The sequence below is a fragment of the Alligator mississippiensis genome, chromosome 3, assembly GCF_030867095.1.
Source record: "Alligator mississippiensis isolate rAllMis1 chromosome 3, rAllMis1, whole genome shotgun sequence".
Classification (NCBI taxonomy): domain Eukaryota; kingdom Metazoa; phylum Chordata; order Crocodylia; family Alligatoridae; genus Alligator; species Alligator mississippiensis.
Genome location: NC_081826.1, coordinates 135,790,564 through 135,816,768, shown reverse-complemented (window position 1 = coordinate 135,816,768; position 26,205 = coordinate 135,790,564). Strand labels below are relative to the sequence as shown.

Here is a 26,205-nt window from a genome sequence, read left to right as displayed (position 1 = left end):
TGACTGTCCCACACTCCTAGGGCACAAAAATTGCTTGTTATACCTCTGTTATCACCATCATATCTACTGATAGATGGTTATAAACATGAATTTTCAAGGGCAAGATAACATTCATTTTAAAGATCAGGTACATTTAAAAAAAATAATCTGTTTAAATTAAGAAAAACGAATTTGGTTCTAATAGATGAAACTGTGGATTAAAATCTATTAACTTTCTTAAACCAACAGTCTCCTCAATTTGCCTAATCAAGTGTAGCACAGGTATTAAAACAAACTTCTAACCTCCAAAAAGCAACAGCTGCCCCAAAAAAAGATGGTCTAACCCTGTATTACAACTCTTATCTTTTATAAGAGAAAAATGTGTTGTGACTCATAAACAGCACTTCAGGTTAATTTTTACTGCCACTTTCTGCCAGATTTAATGGTCTGTTGGGTAAACAACTGTAACAGTACAAAATGAGTAATCAGTAGTTGCTGTTTCATGCCTATTCACTATGTTAGGATTTTTATGGTTCAGAAACAACAAATTGGGAAATGATGTAAGAATGGCAAATACTAAAAATAGCATATTATGAAAGGTTTAATTACCCAGTTGGCCTCAACAAGAAGTGGTATCCTACCATATTGAGTATAGTCAAGACGTAGGTAGTAATGTTTTCATGGCCATGGTTTTGCATCATCTTTTTGTCAACTACCACTAGAGTCTCCACATTCAATTCTTTATTCCTGTGGGCCTTTGGAAGGGACCGCTTGTTTCGTACTGGATACTTATATTCATCTGGTAAAATGTAAATATCTTCTTCTGGAGGCTTAGGCATATCTGTGAAAGGAAACAAAGGAGAGATAGGGAAGACAGAAAGCTTCACACGACAGAAGTAAGCCACAAAAAAAAAAAAAAATCAAAGCATTTATTTTTATATACAACCAAGTAATGGGCATGTACTGTCATTTCATCACAGTATCTTGGTCTATGAAATTAAGGGAATAAAAGGCAAAGGAAGAGCACAGACAATTTTGTAAAGAACTGGAATCAAGTTACATTCTGTATTCAGTCCCCTGCTGAATGCCAAATATTGTAGAAGTATCTTTGTGCAAACTCTTGGGATTTGTTCTTTAGCATGCTTAAATGTTTGAAGGCAAACAATGTTTTCTTTCTTCCAGCTCTTATGATCAGATGTACTAATTTAACATAACTTTGTATTCATCGCTGATTTGTTATAATGGAACAGCATACTGAATTAGCTGAAAAAAAATCAGAAGCTGCAGAAAACTCAGATTACTCAAATAAATACAGTCATTATATGATTGGAAATTAAATATGGCTTGTTTAAATAACTGCATTATGCCGGTATACACTGGCTACCTGTATGTAGCTCAAATATAAAACACACTGTCCTCTCATGACTGGCAGTAATTAAAATTAAAGAAAGTTTACAACAATGGCTTCTCAATGACCCTTGTCAAATATAGGTGTTCCCTGCCCACTGGATCCTGGTATCAGGAGCATGCAGGAGGCCAACTTATGAGAAATATGCTCCAAGCAGAAGAGTCAATAGTATGACTACATGTAGGAAATCAATAGAGCCACACAATTCTTCCACTGTCTCATAGCCCCTGATTATATAACCTATTATTAATGGCTGAGACACTGGGCCCTCATGTCCTACAATCAGATTTTTGCATGAGCTTTCACCTTTTCCTCAGCCTTTTAGAACTACCAATTTAATTAGAAGAAATAACATGGAAAAGCTGCAATTTAAGAAAAGGAGAGTGCCAGGTGTAAAAAGACATTAATAAGCTAACAATCTGGCAAGGAAAAATTCCCTGTATTATTAAAACATGTCCCTGACTAATCAAAATATTCATAACAATTATTATCACAAAGGTCAAGTTGTCCACTTCTTGTTACTGGTACTAACAATATAACAGAAGCAAATCCCTTTGCCCAACACACAGCCTTTGGGAATTCCAGGTCCAAAGCTGAATTTTGCAACTCAAATTGTATCCAAATCCTGGATGTAACTGCAATTTAGCCCTTTGTTATAATAAAGCTGTTACCCGAAATAATTTTCTTTGCTTTTAAAAGATGGGTGCTCTTGCATAGAGAACAGCAATGAAAACATGTGGTAGATTAACAATAACTACAAAAAATGTGACTGTATACAGAAAAAATGTCCTTACATACATTTCTTGCGCCTCCCACAAAAGTGCTGTTTTTCCAGTCTCCCATGAGTGTGATGGCGCTGATTTTCTTGAAAATATGTGTTGTGATTTTCCAGTTCCCTTTGTCTTTCAATCACAGTTACCTCATTATTGTTGGGTACTTGGGTTTCTATAGATCTCTTGTACAACATGTGAGAGCGGTGTCCATCCGGTGCAGAATAGTTATGCTTTTGTGCTATGTGTGGAGGTAGTGGTTTCAAGAAGTAATCTGCTTCTTGGGTTCTTATCAAACCTGACTAGAGAAATGACAAAAAAAAAATTAATTTCAAGGCACGTGTTTTTATTAACGTCATTTTTCCCCACACCAGTCATTTTCCCCACACCAGTTTCCAAATAGTGTTCCTTTATTTTACTCCACACAGCTTTTTCAGAGATGCATGAGATGCAACATTAAACAGATGCAGTCTAAAGAAGATCCTATCACTTCCCACTCTCCATCAATAGGAAAAAAGTATTCCTTACAAAAAGGCAATACAAATTCTTTGTATTTACTTGCCATAATACAATTAAACGCAATTACTACAGTGTTATTCAGAACAGAGACAGGGATCATGAGAAAATGAAGTAAGATTTTAACTTGGAAATATGCGAGCTAATACAAAAATAAGTAAATCTAAAAGATAAGACCATCGAAAGGGAAAAACTTCAGAAACTATAATGCTGCTGAAGTGGCATTGATTATAGACAGACAGTTCAGATCTGAACTTGCAATAGAAAGGAATCTGCAAATAGGGTCTGTACAACTTTGGGTAGTATATATAAACTCATTTTATGATGAAGGAAGTAACAGTTCTTCTATTTATCTATTTATAGCCGTGGCTGCTTTGCACCTGAACACAGGGCTTGGGATATGATACTTAAATACGTAGCAAGAGACTAAGAAAAAGAGTTTGAAGTACCATGAGAGAAATGATAGAGAACTGCAAGATCTGACTCTAGAAGCAGGATTAAGAGAGTCAGTATGAATAGGTTAGCAAGGAAACAGCTAAGAGTAGAACTGACAACAATGCACAGGGAGAAAGAAAATTCAGTGTTGTGTATCGGAATATAACTAGGACTAGTAGAATGGAACTGAGAGGAATACAATGGAGGCTGAGAATCAGGAGAAAGTTGCAGTGTGCTAGATCAAGTCTGTGGACTAGTCAACAACAGGGAAGTGGTGGTAACTTCCTCATCTGAGACATTTTAAAAGTAAACTGGACAAAGCCTGAAGAAGTATACTGCTAGGAATAATCTGATCTTGGCAGAAAAAGGTATTAGATGATCTAATTGGTCTTTACCATCTCTGTGATTCTCTGTTTCCTAATGTAGCCCAGGTAACTTGGGGATATACTCCCCTTCTCCAATTGAAGGGGATTGTTAGCTGGCAGGTGTGCTATGGGGTGGGAACTGCACACCGCTTAGTTTCCCTCCATCCCTGTAGAACCAGGCCAGGACAGTCAGGGGACTTAACTATGTACACATTTATTTACATTAACTTATCACAAGGGAAAGGAACAGAGATATGAACATACGTACAGTGTATATATTTATAAGAAATCTAACCAGTAACATAAACAATACCCTCTGGGTAAATGACATAAAACCTTATACCAGTGCTCCAGATACAGGTAAGTCACAGGTAAGTATCTGATCTGAAACAGATAAATCCCAAAGATAAACTCAATCCCGAGGGGAAACCCCAATGCCCTTGGGCTTTTGCCAAGCCCTACAAAGAAGCTGGTAACTTTAGGGGGGCCTTCCCCTTTCAGGAGCCCTTAACTAACCAGGGAGAGGGACTCCCCTCCCCTATGGGAATCCTCTTTTCCCTGCAACTCACAGCTCTCAGGCCTGGAGGGTGGCCCTCGTCCTCTGTGCCAGGCTGCTCTCTCACCTGCAGTGGGCTTCGGGGGGGTCGGGGGGGGCAGCGGTCGCTGCTCCCTGGAACAGGGCTCCGCTATGCAGGGCTTCTGGGGCCTCTGGCTTGGCCCTGTCTGCTGGCTCGGTAGCCCAATCACCGTCTGGCTCTCTGGACTCAACCTTTTGCTATGGGTCGGAGGCCTGGGCTGCCTTGTGCAGCACCAGGCTCGGTCCGCTCCCGGACCCTCTGTGCAGCGCCTCCTGCACCAAGCTCCCAGCCTCGTTCTGGGCACTGAGGACCTGAGCCGCCCAAGCGCTCCCAAGGTCCTGCTCCATGCACTGGCCTGTGCACCGTGTCTCTGGCTGCACACCAGAGGCTGCAGACCTGAGCCGCCTCAAGCAGCTCCCAGGATCTGGATGCCATGTGCCATGCTGTACACAGAGAGCCTGACCATTGGAGCTGTCTGCCGTTCCCCGCTGATGGAAGTCTTCAGGGGCACTTCTGAGCTACTGCTTCACCCTGCTGAGCAGCTCTCCTCAGCCTTGCTCTTCTCTCTTCCGGACATGCTCTCCTCATGCAGGGCATGCAGTTCCTTTTATATGCTCCAGGGCTCTGCCTCTGAAGTCTTCCAGACCTGAGTGTTGCAGTCTTTAATCAGGTTCATCGGGGGAGGGGAGGGGGCACTCCTCTCCCCCTCCCCTCAGGAAAGGGGCGTGACTGAACTCCTCTTGCTGCCTCCTGATTGGGGGATGAGCTCCACCAATCAAAACAAAAAGATTTCAAGCCTGGGACTCAACCCAAGCTCCAAAAGGCAAGCCTGCTACACCAATATAAAGCCATATGTTCCCATACCTCTTGCCCAAAAACCTGTAAAAGCTTGCTATAATAATTTGTACCCTAACAACAAACACAAGCTAAAATCTCTTACTTGTTATATTATTTACTGCCCTACAACACAAAAGTGATCCCACAATGAAAATCCACTAAACACATGCAAATCTAGCAAAGAAGAGGAATTGGCAGAAGGGAAGGGAAGAGGAGTGGGGGGGATGGGTTCCACCTAAAATATATGTGGAAGTCAAAGAACCAGATAGGATGACTGTCCAAAACACAGTTACCTAGATGATTAATTAAGCTTTATATTTCCAAAACATTGCACCTGCCAATAGCAATAATACTGGAGTAATAGAAATGGAATTAAATTAAGTGGTATAAAATGCAAGGCCATGAACTGAGGGACTAAGTAAAAACTTATGTTACAAACTGGGTGCATCTACATGTGAAATTAAGGTGAAGCAATAAACTCTGGAGCTATTTGAACTGGAGTAAACCCAAGACAGCAGCAATTTGAACCAGGGTGGAGCAGGCCCAGCATGGTAGGGGTCACAGGGCATCAGCTCTGGACTCCCGGTGGTAGTGTCAGGCCTTAGAGGGATTGGCTGGGGCACAAGGGTGCTGCACCTGTGGAGTAGTGTAGCTAGGTGGCAGACAGGAGTCTGGCCCCCATCTGGTCACTGTCTACATGTGCATGTCAGCGCAGTTAATTACTCTGCTGTAAGATAGCAGCAGAGTTATCAGTTTACTGCGCCTGATACCAGTGCATGTGTAGTAAAGCACACACGTAGATGCACATACTGGGAGCTCCTCAGTTGCAAACAACTGAAGTGGTGCAGATGCTGGGTATACCAGCTGATCAAAGAATATTACAGGATAACTATGAGCTGCCAATAGGATGCACCTGCTAACAGGCAAATGTGGTCCTAGGATGGATGGAACTAGTTCCACTATTAGTGCCATTTGTACAAGGCACCTATGAGACCTAATCTGGAATACTGTATATGGTTCTGGTCACCTACCTTCAAAAGAGATGAGATCAATTTAGAACAGGTGCAAAGAAAGGTCATTAGGATGATCAGGGGATAGAAAGTAGACCATCCTGTGAGAGGAGTCAAAGATCTTAGCATGTTTAATCTAGCAAAACAAAGGTTGAAAGGGGATAAATAAATTGGGGGAGCAGAATTCAATTGTAATGATGATGTTGGCGTATCAGAAGATTCCTAACCAGTAGAGCAATGAAGTTCTGGAATAGCTTTCTTCACCTGGTATGGTGTGGGCAGAAAACCTAGCTTTTTTCAAGATGGCATTTAAGAAACTTATGGAAGGGGTTGTATGGTATTGTACCTGCCATAGCAGGGGACTGAATTTGAGAGCCCAGAAGGTTTCTTCTAGTCCTACATTCCTTTAATCCAACAGTGTCAGCTGATGGCTAAGTACAAAGGGCCATGTTAAGGGTGGGTACGTTTAATTCAGATTTTAAGCAGCTTAAAAAGTATTTTGCTGACATTCACAACTGTTTAGCTTGTCTTAAAAACAAAATCTATTCAACAGGTGTTTACACCCCCTCTGATATTGGCAGGTCACTTCCTTGGCAGATGGAGGCTGCTCAACCTCCAAGCTGGATCCTTGCACTGAGCTGGCAAAATGAAGTGACCTCACTGTCCACAGAATGGCTGATATTTTTTTTAAGAACAAGTAAAGGTGATAACTTTAATGAAACAGGTAAACATCCTACTGTCTTGTTAGCTCCGCTCATCAGGCAATGACTTGGGATGGTGACTGCTAAGTCAGGCCCTAGACAGTTGCATAATTACTCTGTACCCAGATGCCTGACATTGTCATATCTTGCTGTTGAGAGGTAAAATGCAATAGGGTCTTGCAAATCAGGCAGGCTGAACCTTTTGAACATTATTCAACACCGAACACCGATTATTTGGGTTGCACACTGGGTGCCAGAATGAGCGTGGTTTTGTTGGGGTTTGTTTTTTTTCAGGGGGGAGGGAGTTGTCCCCCAGCCATGTTGCAGGCTAGGAATGAACATGATGTCCTGAACATGATCACCCTTCAGTGCATGAGTAGGAAAAGGACACATATAATATCTGTCTGGTTTTCAAACCAGTCAGTCAGTCACCTCTGTGTGAATGCTGGCAGCAATCATTTTCACATGTCCGTTTCCAGTCTTCCTTGCTTTTGAAAGGTATCCTAGGAATGCCAACCACAGTCAGCAAGGCTGATAACAGAGAAGACCTGAATTCCTCCGTGCCATGAGGCAACAACTAGACCCTACCATTCCCATCTATCTGTCTTGGGCTGTTCTTTGCTTTTTCTCTTTGTTGTTGAGACCTATATGATTTTCCTTTCTGAGTAGTGATCAGGGGAGGGATGTGGCCAGCCACCCGTTCCTCCCTCTGCCCAACAACAGGAATGTCTGTCATAGCAAATGCTCCAGCTTCATTTCTAACACATCCCCAGGTATTTTCATCCATTTTTCTAGATAACTTTAGAGGCAAGAGTGAATCTCAGCATCTGTTATAAATTAATTGAACTAAATACCTAGCACTTTTCTAAGATATTTGCTCTTAGAGGCATACAAATATGTTATTTAATCTCCAAATGGCCAAACAGGACACTAGGGATTTAGGAACAGGTCACATCCCTCCTTATCCTTTTCTCAGCCTCAGGTTAAAAAAAAAAGGAGGTAGCAAAAAGGAAGGGAAACTCCATAGGATGTCATGGGCGAGTTTCCAGGATCATTCGATTGTGAAGAAAGAAGGGAGAAATGAAGTCCATGGAAGAAGTGTTTATGGATCCCATGGAAACCACAAAGTTTCATAGTAAGCCCACATCTTTCACACTTCCCCTTTTTCTTCTCCTTCTCAGGGTTGGAAAGTATACCACAGTTACTATACACAAGGGCAAAAAAAATTAATTCATTCTCTTGATGCACCACTTTTTTTGGTGACTACTTTGCAGCATTTGGAACTGGGGACTTGTCTCCTTCTCCAGGTACTACCCACACACATGGGATTGACACAATGCTCTTTAGAGCTCAGAGAAAAACAGGGAGATGTGGTAGAACCTATATGCAGAGGAGCCTGTCCCTGCATAGATGTCCAGGAAAGGGGTGTTTTTTTATGAATTTTTTGTTTCCTTTCCCTACTACCTCTGCAACATGTTAAGCCCCACTCCAAAGCAGGGAAGCACTACAGCTGCTTGAAAAATCTCTGCCCCTTCATACTTGAATTTTGTCACGTGAATGAAGTGAGGGACCCAGTAAGTACCTTTAAGTGCGTGTAGAATCTGACATGTCACTGCCCTTCTCCCTCCTGGAAAGCTTAAAACCCTCCTAATTTAGACCAACCTTGTAAGTCTGTCACCCGGGAGATTGGTACCCCTGCTACCAAGAAGGCCACCAGAGCCACGCTGTTCCCTTTCTCCATATAGGTTGCACCAGTGTTCCACCAAGCCAAGCCCTTCCCTGGCCTGCAGGACATGAATCCAGAGTTCAGTCACTTGTGTAAAACACATCTGAAAAGCAGGGTAAAATCAGCCCACAGTGAGCTCTGGGTTGCTGCAGCCTGAGTGCTACTGGTACCTGAGCTAGCTAGTTTAAAACTTGGTTGATTGCTACACTGCAGTCTCTGCCATTCCTGACTTCGCAACATTAGTTTAGGAGCTGGCATATGATCTGGTCTGGTATATGAGCTGGTCTGGTATATGAACAGACACAGAGTATGCTTGTTACAATGAAGAAGTAAATGACACCAGGATGCATAACCAAGTGTTTTAAAGCTGTAGCCCTGAGGAGAAAAAGGAAAGTGTAAATGGGACAAGTTTCTAATTTCACCCTGACAATTCTCCCTTTTGCTCTGACATCCAATGTACAGAACCACGTGAGCATGAACAAATATGTATGCACACAAAAATACAATGGTTAAAATATTTACCAGACACTTATTTGCCAAAATCAGATATGTAGATAGGGGACCAACTGTCCAGCCATTAGCACCAACTCTTAACACAATGTCTTCTCTTTTGAGCCTGCTTTGGGTCACAATCTTTCATATCAGCCACCAAGTAGTATGTGTCTGGCAAATCTCTAGTGTCCCCAGCCAAACTTTCTCTAGTTGCTGCAGGAAATAAGCATGATATGCACCCATCCCACTTCTCACAGAATTTGAATACAATTTTCATTACTATGTGCTACTCACAATAGGCAATTGGGATTTTCAAATTCTCCTTAAACAAGTCATTTTTCAAGACAATACAATATTCTCTCTATAATGTGCCACCTACTCCTTATCTTTAGGCCATTTTATTTTGATTCACAGAGTCGTGCTACATGCACCTGCCTCACAGCATAACCCTGCATGTCTCTGTGCATCATCAGAAATAAATACCCTGAATAATAAAAAAAACACCATGCTTTTTTAAAGAAGAAAAAAGCACTTTGAGTAATTGAGCCTTTTCAGCAAGCAATAACAAACTATGAAAAGTCGTGTCTAAGTTCAATTGCCCCGTTCTGGGACTGTGACATTTTATTGGGACTAAAAGAAATTCCACTTGAAAGTACTGACCACACAGCTAAATGATATTAGCCATATACAAGGTTAAAAAGAAACATGGATGACAGAAAACCTATGTGGAGGGGTTCCTAAACCCTAAGAAAAAGAGGGTATGTAACTAAAAAACTTAATGAAACCTTGTAAAGGTATAAACAAACAACATTCACAGTAAAAGGAAAAAAGAGTGCATTCAGTTTAATGTCAGTTTAATCCGTAGATTACTAGGATTATTAATTTCTAATTTATCTGTAACTAAACTGTAAACAATATAGGGATCTACAATTATTTTAAAGAAATCCAGTTAAACAGCTGTCTCTTATGCTGTGATATGTTTTCACAGGTGTTGTTATACAAAATTTATACTCTTATATTTTGGGCCTAAATTCCCTTTAATGAAGACATGATCTGAAATACAGTTCTACTATGGCAACTATAGAATACATAGAACTGAAGTAAATGATACAAGGATTCCTCCTTTGGTAAGTATAATACATTAGCAGTTCTCAGTCTGGTTTGTATAAATAATGACCAGAGATCTTGGTTTTCTCTGATTTAAAAAAATCCCCAATTTGGGGGTTAAAAAAAGTAACCCAAATCCACATTTTTCATGATCAAAATGAAACACCACTAGTATATATATATATATATACTATAGTATATAGTAGTAGTATATACTATAGTATATATATATATATATACTAGTGGTGTTTCATTTTGATCATGGAAAAATGTGGATTTGGGTTACTTTTTTTAACCCCCAAATTGGGGATTTTTTTTTAATCAGCGAAAACCAGGATCCATGATAATGACTATCAAAGCTCTAAACACATCTGCTCGAATTCAAGTATCTAATTCAGTGCTGCATATAGTCTGTCAGGCTAGAAAAATAAGAGACTTGTAAGTAATAAATTGTAACTTGTTCTCACTGCATGGCTGAAAACATCTTTGCCCTTTAGCCAAATCTAAAAAAAAAGTATGAGTTTGATGAAGCATAAAGCAAAGCAGGACAGAGCAACAAACATGCAACTCACATGACAAATAGAATTTTTTAAGGGATGAAACAAACAAAAGTCAAACAAACAAGTCTTCAACATCCCTCATGAATGCTCAGAATTATCCCTCATTTGGTTCATGATTTCAGTCAGGTCACCAGACAGCAGGAGTTACTGTTTTATACAATCACAGTTTGCATGATGTAGATTTGGGTGATATCAATATCTGGTTTTACATGCAAGGCTGAAGAACAGTGGCTATAAATTGTAAGCATGAACCTTTTCTTGGTTAAGGAAAGAGTCTAAATCAATCAGTTTCAACAGATTTTAAACTTTTCTCTAAGATAATGTTTTCAGGCTAGAAAGGAAACCTTCTAAACATGAGGCAAATGGCATCCAAAGTAATGGTCTCTTCCTAAATCCAGAGCCAAATTCTTTCTTATTCAGTTAAGTTTCTTATATTCAGCTCACCCCAGCACCCCCTCTCTCTCAGATGCTGTTTTCCTAGCAGAATAGAGACTGGCCCTAAAAAAACTGACGTCAGTAAAGTGATGATAAAATACTCTCATTTCAATATAATAAGGAGGACTCAATTTTTCACCTTAAAGAGTTAATCATCCTTTCAAGGCCTTGGTGAGCCAATATAATCACAATGCAGCTAGTAAATTTTTCAAGTGAAATTATAGTCTAATTACATATACCAGGGGAGGCAAACCTGCAGTATTCATATCACAAGTGGCACTGGCAGCCCATGTGTCAGGCATGCAGCAGATCAGGGAGGGAACAGGCAGCACAGTGGCAGATAGAGTGGGAAACTAGGTCTGTGCAAAGCGGCGAGTATTCGCTTTGGATTTGGCCAATTCGGGGGACACTGATTCAATTTGGTGATTTGAATCACTGTCCCAAATTGATTCAGCCAAATCCAATATGGAGATTCGACCGCCGCTGAATCAGCCAAATCTCCAAATCACATAGGTCCCATCCTCCGCCCGCTTTCCCAGCCCTATCAATGGCTGCCCCACCTGGCCTCAGCATTCCGGCTCTTTAAAAATAAAAACCCTGTATTCACCGGCTGCTGCCAGGTGGGGGGAGGGGGGAATCCCCGCTCCCCCCCATTGCCCCATGCTGCATGGGGGGCTTTGCTATGAGCCCCTATCCCCTGCCCTGCCCACTCTTCCAGCCCCCCCCACCCCTTTGGCTGCCCTGCCTGCCCCAGTGTCAGCTCTTTAAAAAAACAAAACAAACAAAAAAGCCTCACACTCACTGGCTTCTGCCAGGCCAGAGGGGAGGGGCAATCCCCGCTATACCCCACTGCCCTATGTTGCATGGGGAGGCCCTGCCATGAGCTTCCAGAAGCCCTGAGGCTGCTGCAGCACCTGGTGAGCATGGGGCTTTTTTTTATTATTATTATTTATTAACAAGCCGGGAGCTGGGGCTGGGTGGGGCAGCCGGGGGGGGGGAGCTGGGAGAGTAGGCAAGGGTCAAGGGGCTCTCAGGAAGGCTGGGGAAGCAGGCAGGGGATGGGGCCTGGCAGGGGGCCCCCCATGGTCCCCTCTCCCCTCCTCCAGCCCCCCTCCTCCAAATTGATTTGGAGAGCTTCAAATTGATTTGGACCTTTTTATTGGTCTCCTAATTCGATTCGGAGATTCGGCCACCAAATTGATACGAATCTCCTCCGAATCGAATCAGCACCTGAAGCTTCGCAGAGCCCTACAGGAAACAGAAAGCAGAGCAATAGATCGGGCAGGAGAGCAGGCCAGAAAGCAGAGCAGGCAGGGGAAGGGGATCAGAGTGGAACTCAGGAAGTGGGTGGGACTAATTTGTGGCATGGCTACCAAAAAGGTTGGTCCCCATTGACATGTTATGAAATATTATCCCTTAATTACCTATTCCAACTTTCATTGTTCAGTAGGCTACAATAAAGAACATAAAGAAATAGAAAATTGTGAAGCCATTCCATACAGAGCAGTTCATTGCAGAGCCTCACTAACAGGGACCTACCCAGTGGCAGATTTACCATGAAACAAACCATGCAGTGGCATGGGGCCTGCAATGACAGGGGCCCCCGCTGCCAACACTGCCGCCGCTGATGGAGAACCTCCCTCATTTGGTTTGTAGCCCTCCTTCCTGCCCAGTGAGTTGTGGGTGTCTTCAACTGTTCTGGCCAGAAATTTCAGCCACCACTTCTCCCATGCGGCCAGTGTGCCACACTAATTCCCCTGCAGGTGTGCCATGGCATGGGCGGTGGGACCCTGCACCCTGCTTGGATCACAGGGCCCCACTAACTGTAAATTCACCACTGCACCTACCAAATTCATGACTACTATACCTGTGGAAAATCCCCTGATTAAGCCCATGGAAGCCATTCATGGTAAGCAATTAAGCTGCAGTTTCAGGCCATTTGGCAATCTGTGGGGAGAAGCAGGACTGCCAAGGCCCCTTGGCCAATCAGAGGCATGGAGGTGGCCCTGCTATGCTCTGCCTGTGAAAACAGCAGCTGGCCCCCATGTTCTGCCTGCAAAACTGGCCAGCCACCTCCTCAAGTTTGGTAGACCCCTACTCATTAAACACATACAAGATGATGAAGTGTACATCTACATCATGACAATCACCTTTTCCTCAGACCTTACTTGTCAGATCCATCTATGTAAGAAACTCCTAGCTTACCTCTCTGGAGTTTGGATCGGCTTTCCCCTAACCCAAGGGTGGGCAATTACTTTGGCTGGAGAAACATTTAATGAGTTTTGGGGACCTGTCAAGGGCCACGTCCATCTCTCTCTGTCTCTCTCTCCTCTTCTATCTTGCTGTCTCTCCCTCCACTCTCTCTCTGTCTCCTCTTCTCTTTCTGTCTCTCTCTCTCTTCTCTTCCCCTTCCACTCCTTCCAGAACCTGCCACAGATGTAGTTCACCACAGTGGGTGGGTGGCAGCGTCAGCTATGGATGCTGTCAGTAGATTCAGGAGCCCAGACATAGAACTTGCCAGCAGCATCCACAGCTGAAGCCACTAACCACCCGCTGTGGCGGAAGCCCCATCCAAGTCCACAGATGATGCCTGATGCTGCTGGGTGGGAGCAGCGCCACCTGTCTGCCTAGCACCATGCAGTGACCAGAGCCACTGGCTGTCCACAGGCCAGGTCCATTTAGTTGGCAGCCGTCCACCCGTGAGCTGGATCAAATCTGTTGGCAGGCGGGACCTGGCCTTTGAGCTGTATTTTGCTCACTTTTGCCCTAACATATCCATTCCACGCACTGGGTTCACTTCTTAAAATAGAAGCAAAGAAAATCTACCTAGATCGCATCTCTGGTGGTTTCCTATAATGGAAACAGCACAGAAGAGGAAAAAGGTAACATATATGATTCCTAAAAGTACTCAGCTTGAATTTCCTGTTCCTCTTCAGTGAAGCTCTTCTAGGAATCAGTCTCCATACTTCTTGTCTGTCTCTGTGTGCTTTGAATGTACAGAACTGCAAGATTATTAAGACAGAGACAGGAGGCTTTTATAACAAAAGGTTGTTGAGGATAACCATTAGAGTTGCCCCAAAGAGATATAGACATAACCTTAAATTTGAAACTTGGCATTAGGTCCTAACAGAGATTTGAGATGTTTTATAGAGTACTGGGGGGGGAAAAAGAGCACCTACATTTGAGATCTTTACAGGAACTTACAGTATTTGTTTTATATAATTTAATAAAATAGGAAACATCAAATGCTGTTGGAAAAAAAAGATGTGATATTTTTTCTGCACTATTTTGTGTTGATTGCCTAAACAAGTCATGATCAAATTTCCATGCAAACCTGTTCAATAGGAAAAAAAAACTAATTTTCTTTTATATCCTTTAAGAAGGTCCCCTTGAAATAACGTTTAATTTTATATAGTGTCACAAGAAAAAAAATCTGACGATAATCCAGCAGCCATTTTCTTGAAGTCATAGCTAACATCACAATAATTTTCACATATTAGTAGGGAAGGGGTGCAGCAGTCTGCATGGGAATTATTCTTTTTTATTATTATGACCACTTATTTTATTTTCTGCTTGACTGATCATCCAGCTGCTTGAAATTCTGTGATAGCTGAGAGTTAGTCAAGGAAACATCATGTTTTGGACACAAACAGAGACATGGCAATTTTTTTTTTTCTCCAAGAGATTCAAAAAGCTATTTAATAGCATATGAAATTACTTAACTCATTGCTTTAATAGTAGAGAAATTCCAAAGAAAATCCTCTGAGACCGATTTCATTTTCACACCATATCAAGGATTTTAGGTTAGTTCATGTTCTAAATTCAAAAGTATAACTAATCAGCTAGCTGTATGGGGCAGCTGCCTCAAATCATACACTTGGCATGAAAATTCCTCAGAGCCTAATGCTGCTTTCACACCTTTTAAGGGATCTTATTATACTTTTGCTTAATACACTAGGAAATTCAACTTACCCCTATTTCCTGATATGGAAATACACCAGACTAAATAAGAGTTTTAAAGTTCCCAAATGTCATATTTCTAGAAGATATTTATTCTGCTGCTAATTTAAAAGTTACCACTAAGATACATTTCTGGATGGATTTCTCCAAGTGATTACTTTTTATCTGAAAATGAAAGTCAGAGGATGTGTGTCAATCAGATTCCTTTATACTTCAACTTGCTTAGAATTGAGTCTGGGTGGCACCATATCACTGGACAGTAGCAGATGTGGTGCTTATATTTAAAAACGTGGAAAAAAAGGTGATCCAGACAATTATAGGCCTATAAGTCTGATCTCAATATGCAGGGCTTTAGAACAGGTCTTGAAGGAAAGGATAATTACAAATATAAACATGAAGGGGAAAATGGGATAAAATGCAATATGGATCAACATGTCTACAGCAACATTTTGTAATCCTAACAGGATGCATCAGGAGAGGTATTACCATTAAAAATAGGGAAGTATTAGTGATATCATAAAAGGCACTGGTGACACCTCATTTGGAATTCTGTGCACCATTACAGTCACCTATCCTCAAGAAATAAGTGACTCTAACTGGCACAGAGGCAGAGAACAATTACTAGGATTATCAAGGAAATGTAGAATGTCTCTTATGAGAGGATACTAAAAGAATTCAGGTTTTTTTAAATCTAGCTACACAGAGGCTAAGTGGGAATACAGTGATGTTTATAAACGCATTTAGATGAGAAAATACCATAAAGGAAAAAAGAGCTACTTAAATTTTTGAACAATGAAAATACAAAAGCAAATACGTTTAAAAGACTCATCAATAGATTTAAACTGGAAATTAAACAGTGGTTTCTACCCATTAGGTTCTCAAAACGACCATCCAGTTTGAGTAGCGCTGGCAAATAGAAACCCATTGTTAATATGGAGCTCAATCAGTTCACAAGTGACATTAGATAATGTGGTACGTGCAATAGCAGATGACCAGACTCAGTGACGTAGGCAGGCTTTCCCAAACTATTTATGATGGACTCATGCCTTCAGAGGAGATCCTTCTCCACTACGCTTAACTAGATCATATCTTTAAGGTGTAGTCCTATGGTAAGTGTGGGTTAGACACCATGTAGCAGCAGGCGCATCAGAAAAAAAGCCTAGAGACCCAGAGGCTGTAAAGAGATGTCTTATTTGAGGTGGTCTTGATTATGCTGGGTTTTGATCCAGATCAAAACAGAAGTGATACAGCCATTTACACACACACAGCCCCTCCAAACTGCATTGAAACACACACAAAAAATTACACATAAACCAGTATAAGTGATTGGAAACCAGTTCAAACCTGTAACACAACAGTGTTCAGTGTACATAAACCACTTTCAAAATGGCCGAAACCAGTTTAAAATAAACCTGGATGGATGTAGCATCAGACTTAGCTGATTTAGGTTAAATTGATTTATTGAACTTCTGTCCTAGATTCCCTCCAGATTCAAGTTAACTCACAGTCCACCCACATCCCAGGATGCTTTGCATATCCCCCACAAATCCCCACACAAGGTGGGTGTGTGTGGCAGAGCACCTTTGGGGTGCTTGCCACGTGGCAGGGGATGCAGTAGGCTGGGGCAGAGCCCAGCAGGGAAGACAGCCAAGTGAAGCCCCCCAGATCTCATTTTAAGGGGGGAGGTGTGTGGCAGAGCACCTTTGTGGGTGCTCACCATTTGAGGGCTCTCACAGGCTCCAAGGGGAGCCTGTTTTGGAGAAGCAGCAGGGGAAACCTTCCCCTGGTACCATTTAAAGGGGGAAGATGTATGGCAGGGCACTGTGGGTGCCTGCCACTTTAAGACCAGAGCCAAGCAGCCAGCAGGTGCTTGATTGAGGCAGCCATTTTAGATCCCTGGCTGCCTATATAACCAGCTCAGTTCCTTACCAGCTGGCTGGCCAGGCAGCAACATTACCTGGCTGCAAGCCTGAAGCTATGATCCTAGAGGTAAGGGCAGGAGCTGTAGGGGATGGTTAGGAGGCTCCTGGTCCTGGGCATGACCTAAAACTGCACCCTGCTGGGAGTGGGTGGCCTGGTGGGGCTCTCAGTGGTGCAGGACCCCCAGGAAATGCCAGGTCAGTCATCACCCCAGTGAAAGGCGGGTAGGGGTGCCTTAACTCTAGCTCTCTCTTCAGGTGGGTTTATGTAACATCGGAGAGAGTTGGGACCAGGCATGGCTACAGCCACCTGAGCCCACCAGGGAGCAAAGCCCCGTGGCCCCAAGTGAGGGGGCAGTCTGGAGCCCCAAGTGAGGGGGGCAGAGAGTGGGAGAGTGGGGACCAGGCACAGCTGAAGCCACCTGAGCCCTGTGGGGTGCAATACCCCAAGGAGGAAGAGTTGGGGCCAGGCATGGCTGCAGCCACCTGAGCCCACTGGGGAGGGAAGCCCCATGGCCCTGAGTGAAGTGGGGCAGAGAGTGGAGCCCTGAGTGAAGGGGAGGCAGAGATGAGTAGCACAATGACATGCTGCTCCAGGTGGGGACTGAGAGTCCCGATAAGACCCTGGAACACCAGTCATGGTGTCAGACAAGAATGCCCTGGTGAGGGGTAGCCCCAGAAAGGGGGTGGAGATGAGGAACCCCAGTGAAGGGGTGCGGAAAACCACAGGGCAGAGAGCCCTATATGTTTATGTATATAGAGTTGACCACAGAAGGGGCACAGTAAGCTTAGACCTGGTCAGGTAATTGGCTGGCCACTACCCCGCTGAGGGCCGTGGGAGAGGCCCAAAAGACAGTACGTTTGCCACCCAAAAAATGGACTAGCTAAGCCTATGGCCTAAGGGGCCCGCTCCAAGAGGGAGCAAGGCAGAATAAATTGTTGATGGATGAAAGAGACCCTGTGAGAGATGGTGGAGTGTGAGAGGTCCTAGTGAGAGAAGGGTAGTATGAATGCATGTGTGACTGAGGCCTGACAGTGCGGCCTAAGCTTGGTCTGTCTGTAGGCTGGGAGCACTGTAACACCTGGATGCCATTTGCGAGGCATAGGCAGCGGTGTAGGGGAGGTACGGAGCCGCAGATAGCGCCTCCTGACATTGGGGCAGAAATGGACAGCCTCCTGCCTAATTAATATCATATTACCATATTTTCGCGCATATATCCCGCGGGGTATACGCGATTTTACAAAAAAAATGGATGGGTGCGGGCTATACAGGGGTGCAGGCTATCCACAAACTTTTTTCCCCTGCAGGGCCAGGGCCGGGGCCCAGCTGCGCCACCACCACCGTGGGGGCTGGGGCCAGGCTGTGCCGCTGCTGTGGGGGCTGGGGCCAGCTGCGCCGCCGCAGGGGGCAGGGCCAGGGCAGGCTGGGCTGCACCTCGCCGCTCCCCGCTGGGCCCAGGCAGGCCGGGCTGTGCCGCCGCTGCCACAGAGGCTGGGACCGGCTGTGCTGCCTCCCCACTGGGGCCCAGGAAGGCCAGGTTGTGCTGCCGCTGCCGCTGGGGCCAGGGCAGGCTGGGCTGCGCCGCCGCCGCCGCTGAGGGGACCAGGGCCAGGGCAGGCTGTGCCGCCTCTCCGCTGGGCCCTGGGCAGGCCAGGCTGTGCTGCCACTGCCACCGGGGCTGCTGAGGGGGCCGGGGCAGGCTGCGCTGCCTCCCTGCTGGGCCCAGGCAGGCCAGGCTGCACTGCCGCTGCTGTGGGGCCTGGGGCCATGGAGGGCTGGGCTGTGCTGCATAGCCTCCCCGCTGGGCCTGGGCAGACTGGGCTGTGCCACTGCTGCTGGGGCAGGCCGGGTTGCGCCACCTCCCCGTTAATACGCCACCGCGGGGAATACACGGGTGTGGCATATACATGGATTTATTTACAAAAATACAATTTCCCGCGGGTTATATGTGGGTGCGGCTTATACCCGTGGGCGGGGTATATGCATGAAAATACAGTAATTACCAACAAGGCGTGGCAGACGAGTCAGGTGGGTGGTGTGCCCATAGGCAAGTGGGGAACCTAGCACTGTGGTTAGGCAGGGAGCCCCACTTTGCCACAGTGGGTTAGCTTTGGTCCAAGCTGTCTGCTCCAGCTGAGCAGGGAGGCATGCTCTATCACCCCCCAGCTTCTGGCCTGGGCTACTGCGGGCATGTAGCTGCATTTCCAGAATCAAAATGAATGTCTCTTCACAGCTTAGACTGACCTGCAAAGTATGAATCAATTGAGCCTTGGGCTTTTTGACTGTCTGTACTTAGCCCTGTAGGGTCTGGGACAAAAGATTTACCCAGGAAAATGCAAAATCCATTTTCAGACAGAGGCCCTGGAGAGTGTGACCAGCTATCTGTTGAGGGTGCAATATGCATGGCAATGGCTGTTGGAGCAACGCCATCCCCTTTGAGAAAGGACTGCCTGCTTTCCTTAGCAATGTTGTAGCCCATCTCTCATTGGGGAAAAAGCATTTGACCCCATTTCACGTATGTCTCTGCAGAGTCAGCTGCAACATGACCTTCAGACTTTGTAACAAATTAGCCACTAAAAATAAATCCTAAAAAACAATCAAAAGACAATTTACAACCATGAACAATTGTTATTACCAAAAGAAGGAGCTAAAAACAAAGCCAACTCTGAATTCCTGTAATCAGACACAAGGGCCACGTCTACATGAGGCACTGATTATGCAAGTACTAAATGCACATTACTGGAATTACTGTGCAGTAGTATGGCTTTTAGGTGACGCTGACTGTACAGTAGCTTGTTACTACTGTGCAGTAGAATTTTGTCACACTTCTTCATGCCACATGATGCTACTGCTCAATAGTAACAAGCTACTGCACAGTCAGCGTCTCATGTAGACACAGGCCAGGAGTTGCATGCATGATCCTGCTTGGTCAATGCACCTTAATGCCAAGTTGCAGGATTAAGGTCCAGACCCACAGAAGGATGCAGAGGTTTGAAGTGGGACACTGGCACTGAAGCTTTAAATTTCCTATCCACAAATACACATTCAGTTGCTACCTAAGCATGCAGATTCCCAGACTCCAAAGGCACCTCACATTTTTACATTACACTTCACTAGGGCCTAAAGATCTGCTACCAAATATGACCAAGTGCCCCTCACTCTTCACAGGACTGAGGAGCTCAGCACCTGACTCATAACAAAGTGCCAGCAGGATTACTAAACAAGGTATTCCATTGCCAGTCCTTGCAAGTAGCTTCAGTCCTCTGTTATTCTCAAAAGAGCAAGGAGTTAAACTTAGAAAATGATAAAGCTTGTTTATTCAGAAAGTATTCTTAGCCTGGTGATCTGCTGTTCCCTCCTGCAATCCCCCAGCAAATGTAACAAGTTATACATAACACTCATAAAGGTATCCACATACTCCTAGCAGATCTGGCTCTATGCAGAATTCAGTGCTGCTGTAGGGAAGCAGTATAACTAACGCACACAAGTGCAAACACTTACACAGCAGAGGGGACAAAACAGTCACTCAGACCTTCAAACTGCTTTCTAAATAAGTATTTCAAGTGAAGTTATTTTATTTCAAAATTCATAGCATTAAACAATTACCATTCCTATGTACCATACACATATCTATACAGCCCTCTGGTACATAATATTATAGTTCCCACTGAGTAGAGGAAGCTGCCATCTTTACTATAGTATGAAAGTAAATACAATGACCCTGGTTGTGGGTTGCTGCCTGCCTTTAGGGACTACTGTCCTGGCAGTGCAGCATGATGTGGAGTTCATGCAAACAGGAGGGAAGCAGCAGCTGTTTATGTGAAGTAGGCATCATCCTGACTAGCATCAGTGAGCAAGCATCAGTGAGCAACCCAAACATCTCAGAGACATCATCTCTCCACAGTGATGACTAGAAAATGATATTTAGAGGTTTGCTTTTATAAATTGGCTTGTAAGTAAAGTAGATATGCATTAGAACAATGGTCCAGGGGAACAAGGGTTAATGGGTTTCTGAAAGCCTGTTTGTGACAAAGTTTCCTTTGAGGCCCACTGTGTCTGAAGCCAACAGACACAAGGGCTGGAAAATTGAAAACATGTATCACACTGTTCCATAACTTGAACAGTGTACCCAAACAGATATAAGGGACTCTGCAACACTGGCTCTAGGTCACAGTGGCCAACTGCAGAGCCCTTGGGATTTCTGGGTTTGTTGGAAAGCCCAAATTTGGAAAGCGGTAAATAACCAAGTCAAGATGTGTGCATGTGATGGGTTTGTGAAACAAAGGAATATGCTAACAGGACAGAATGTGGACAGTATGACAACCACAGGGATACCAATCAACTATGCCCAGAGATGAAGAGTAATCAGAAGAAGAATGGGCTACAAAAGGAGGGACTACAGAGTAGCAAAGGGTCCCTGAGGGGGAAACCTAAGGCCACCATGGACAGAGGGCACACCACCAGCCCATCTCACCCACTCCACTGTGTGGGGTTGGGCCTTGTCCCTTAACCTCCAGGCTGCTGACATCTGACATTCAAGAGAGCACCTCAGGGTGACGCTTGCATACTGGCCAGATGTACCTTCTGTGGCAAAATGCCTTGCCAACATCTTCCCAGACCCATATTTGGGTTTCTTCTTGCCATTGTTCTATTACCTATCTGTCAATTTGGTTACCATGGTCACTGCGGTGGGCAGACAGCCCTCCCCACACCCTGCTTCAGGTAATCCTGAACTGTAACCTGAGTCAGATATATTCCTGAGGGAGGAGGAAACCTGTTTCCTGCCCTTGTGGATCAGGTGACCAGTTCTCTCACCTGTCCTTCAACCTAGTTGCCGGGTTACTCCAAACCTATTGTCTGGGCACTGACCTCATGGTTTGGAGGAAGGGGCTTGACCACTGTTGCTTTTTAAACTGATTGGTTGGCATCCAATAACACCTACCTGATTGGATCGGGAAGGTAAGGTCATTGTGGGGCTGCTGCTGGTGAGACCTTAGTGATGAGGTCACAACAGGGGATAAAAGGAGTCCCCATGAGGAAGGAGGAGAGCCATTTTTGGCAGAGCCATGCTGAAGAGAGCCATGCTGGAAAGCAGGGAGAAAGCTTCCATGATGGAGCCCTAGGGCTCCTCAGGAGAGAGGAAGAGCAGCTGAACGCTGCAGCCCTCTCCCTCTCTCTCTCGAAACTGGACACACAAGAAACTGCCTGCCTCCAGAGGAAAGCAACTAGCCTCTGGATAATACTTGTGAGTAAGCTACTTGAGATCTATCTAGATATATAGCTTGCAATACAGCAGTTGCATAATCAATGGCTACCAGGCCACACTGTTTGCTCTAAGGTTATTCTTTGATATTGCTTTATCCTGTATCGTACCCCAAGCCTTCCTTCTGTACCAATAAAATTTCCCTCTGAGCGTAGCATGGGAGACTTATTGAGAGAGGGACTGGGTTATATCTTGATGCCCCCTTGGTCCCGCTGACTAAGGGAGGTTGTTTTTTGTGCTTCAGGCTAAAGGAAGCACTCAAAGTTATAGCAGTAGGTTGAGCACCCTCTAGGACTACAAGGCCCATGTTTCCTAAGGGGCACAGAGACAAGAACAGTCCAGACCCTGGTTGGTGACAGCAATACCCCCAGGCTCGCGGGTGTGCTCCAGAAAGGGGGTCAGCTGGATGTGAGGCACCTCTGGGGAGGCACTCAGAGCTGGGTATGTGGTCGGGTGCAATGAGGTGGGTGGCTCAATATAGGAGCAGCCCCCAACTGGCCTGCCACACTTTCCCTCTGTGACAGCCCTAGGACTGGTAGATATAGAATTGTTTGCCTTGCCTGCATTACCTTTATCTGCTATCGCTGTATATGAATAAAATTTGCCTATTATCTAATGGAGAAGTCATGGTCGGTCTGAGAGTTTGAGTCCTCTTGGAACACGGTATCTGGGTCATAAACCCAGTGCCAACACTCAACAGACAGGGAAGCTGTCATCTTTTGTCCTGACAGGGAACAGTCTATCTTCCTGCTAGTGTACAGCTCTTGAGACAGAGACAGCAGGAGGACAACCTGAAGAAGCTTGGAAGAAAATCTTAAAAGGCTAGAGAGGGTTTTGCCTCTGAGGCCTGACCCTCAGATTCATAGAAAGAGCCAAGTGAACCCATCATAAAGCAGCTCCTATCTTTTTCTTCTCCCTCGGGAAAAATAGCACAGCCATCCTCTAATATACAGAAGTATTTCCACACACAGTCATTCAGACAAAAAGGACCTCTATTTTGCAAATACTGCCCAATGAACTATGCATCTAAAAAGCTACCAGGATGATAAAACATGACCTCGCATATATGAAATGTCCCATGACATTAAAATGTCTTTCATGGGTGAAGGCCAAGGAGTGAGGTTGAGAACACAGATAGGAGGTGTACTTGCAACCCACATCCTTAAATCCAAATGATCTTCAGCTCCTGTAACAACACTATCAGGAAGGCTTGAACACTCAAGAGCAGCTCATCAGTTATCAGGAAGACACAGCAGACCTCTTTTGTGCAAGTCCCTTCTATAGTCAAAACAGAAACATACAATACAATGTGACAGTTAAAAAAGAAAAAAGCAGTAATGTGTACTGTCTAGCAGTATTTAGTGGGGAACAAACTTACGGAGAGTGAAACCTAACTTTGCAGTAATGCCACTCACTTTTTTTTCTCCTTCACAGAAAAAAAGAATGAACATATTGCATAGTATATTAGTAGCGCAATATGTGAACTACTAGAGAAGACTGGAAGTGGGAAAGTATTAGTTCTGCTGAGGACAATGCCAGAAGTATGAAAGCAGCTTGGGACTCATAATAGACAAGTATCCACATTTTACAGCAGTAGGATGTGTTTTCTATGACCTAAACCTGTTTAATGACTTCATGAAATTGAGTACACTGGAAGGAATCTATAAAAAAGGAAAAGTAGTAATCCAACATGTGAAAACTACTCATACTGTAGATTCAGGCTTTAAAAAAGCAGCAGAAAGAAAAGCTTGGTAAAATGGTAACACTGGAACCTTTTACCAAAACAGGATGATGATTAGTGTATGTGGTGATATCATTTGAAAGCTTATTAAGAAATAAAGAAGCTCGTCAAGAAACAAGGATGACTCAAGTTATTAAAGAGACATAGTTAGCCATGTTTGTCCAAAGTCAAGTAGAAGGCAGAGTAGATTTGTATCTTACAGAGCAACTGAAGTAGAGATAGATAGATGACAAAACTTCTTTATCTGATTTGGATACAGTAACTGCAGAAGCAATTGGCTGTTGAATCTTCAGACCATCTTGGAGGTGAACCAGACGTGTGTATACTCACTGGTTAGTCTAAGGTACAAAACGATCCTGCCTTCTACTTGAAGCTGTTAATGAAGATTCAATAGCCAAATTCTTCTGCAAGCACTGTATCCAAACCAGATCTAAAGCACTGCTGTCAGAACTTCCTCAACTGATGGCCAAGATAAATCCTCAAAAGCAACTGTCTTTAAAGATGCCTGAAAAGGCATCTCCATTCACAAGTCAGGAATTTTGCAAACCTCCAGACCCAAGGTTCAAGGTAACAACAGTAATGAGGATAGCATTGTTACAGAATCTGACTAAATTACTAAATAAGTAACACATTTAGCATTAGATACTGGAAAGTACTTTCACGTCACAGAATACAGAACCTCTTTCCAGATTTGGCCCAGAAGTCCCTTAAGCACACGGCTCCTAAATGGTAGCAAGGCTTTTGTGCAACAGAACCTGTAATTCTTCTTGCTTTTCCTCCACTTCAGCAGCAGAGGCCTCATTTTTTTAGCTCAACATCTTAGTTGTAAGGGCACTCACTGCAGGAAAGGGGAGACCCAGGTTCTAGACCCCCTCACCCAGGGGCTTGTGGCCCACCAGGTTAGGCATTACCCAACTGCATTTCCACCCCTTAAAGCTGTCCCCCTTCTCAAGCAAAGAGAGGGAGATAGGTGGGGCCAGGAGGAAGAAGCCAGCCAGAAGCTTGGCAAGAGGAATACTGCTTTTGCTGAAGGGGATGCTGGGTTCTAATCTGGACCTCTGCTCCCAGTGAACAGAAATCTAATTCCACCATGATACTCCATTGATTTTAGCCAATGAATATTAAAATGCAAGGTAAAGTGGGTCAGATTTCCAAGGAGTGCAGGAGAGGGGGCTGGATAATGTCTAGCCTGTGGCCTGCTGGTTAGAATACTTTGCTGGGATGCAATGGATGTAAATTCAAACTCCCTTTAGATTTTTGCCCAGTTCCAATTTTGAGACTTACACTTGCTCAGGTACGTACACATAGAGCTGCACACAAATCCAGCCAGATCATGCTCAATAGCTGGGTGAACACTTGACACTGTGGCAAATGTGCAATTGTGTGTAAGTGCCACAAATGGTAGTTACAGAGCTGGGTAAGTGTCATTTAGGCATATAAAGTGATCTAGCCCAAGAGTCTCCACTGCACTATAACTGATGCAGATCATCAAATTTAATTTTTCAGAATGTGCTGAACTTAGTCTGTAAGAGGTGACACTCGAAAGACAAAAAACGCCTAAAGACAGGGCATGTGCTGCCCTGGAGCCAGATATATCTTTGTATAAAGTATTACTTGGAAAAGATTTTCCGAAGCCTTAATCTCCAAAGCAAGGTGTCAAGTAAAACAACATACTGTGTAATGGTTATTCTCTTGTGGTACACACAGAGGCCTGATCCTATCCTACTTAATTCAGTACCTACATGGACTTAGATTCCTATGAGTGGTCTTACTCAAATCCCAGGAAAAATTGCTGACATGCCTGCTTCTGTAATACCATCACTTTAACCTAAGATTATGTATAAGAAGTCAGGAGCAGCAGGAAGACTCAGCCACCCACTATCTAAACACAGTGATATAGGATCACTTAGGTGCATAATAGATGGAATAGGATTCAGGCCCTTACATTTTAATCCAACTCCTATTAGAGTCAAAGGTAGTCTTTCAATCTATTTTAAAGGGAGTTGGATCAGGCCCTTAATACCCATAACCTCTCAACAGGATTTCTGTCTCTCAAGGGGAAAATAACCGTAAGACCCCACAGAAACTGGTTCTTTAAGGCTCATTCCCACTGCTATATTTATAACCATTTGAGTGTTCTGAATACAAGCACTTACTGTCTGAGGGTCATCTAATCTTTAAAATACGGCTATATGCTGTTGGTGGTCTTAACAGTTTGAGTTTCTCCTGAGCAATTGGACTTTGAAAGGTTGTAGCTTGCATTCTGGAATAATTGCCTTACAGAACTTAACTGGAAAATCTTTCAATTTACTTCTCACAACTGTCATTTATAAATTAAATTTTATGGCACTACCAGGAGAAAACATTTCCTGCACAAACCAATGTTAATGTTATTTCTAAAT

General features: G+C 44.0%; 1 protein-coding gene across 4 annotated transcripts in view; it reads right to left on the bottom strand.

Moving 5' to 3' along the window:
• The window catches only part of ADAMTS16 (ADAM metallopeptidase with thrombospondin type 1 motif 16), a 190,088-nt gene that overhangs the window by 127,026 nt on the left and 36,857 nt on the right, over positions 1 to 26,205 (bottom strand). For all 4 annotated transcript variants that reach the window (XM_019491135.2, XM_019491133.2, XM_019491134.2 and 1 more), the window contains exons 4-5: positions 2,186 to 2,459; positions 621 to 820 (exon numbers count right to left, since the gene is read on the bottom strand). In XM_019491135.2, coding sequence (XP_019346680.1) covers positions 621 to 820; positions 2,186 to 2,459 — 474 coding nt within the window. The remainder of the gene's footprint in view (positions 1 to 620; positions 821 to 2,185; positions 2,460 to 26,205) is intronic.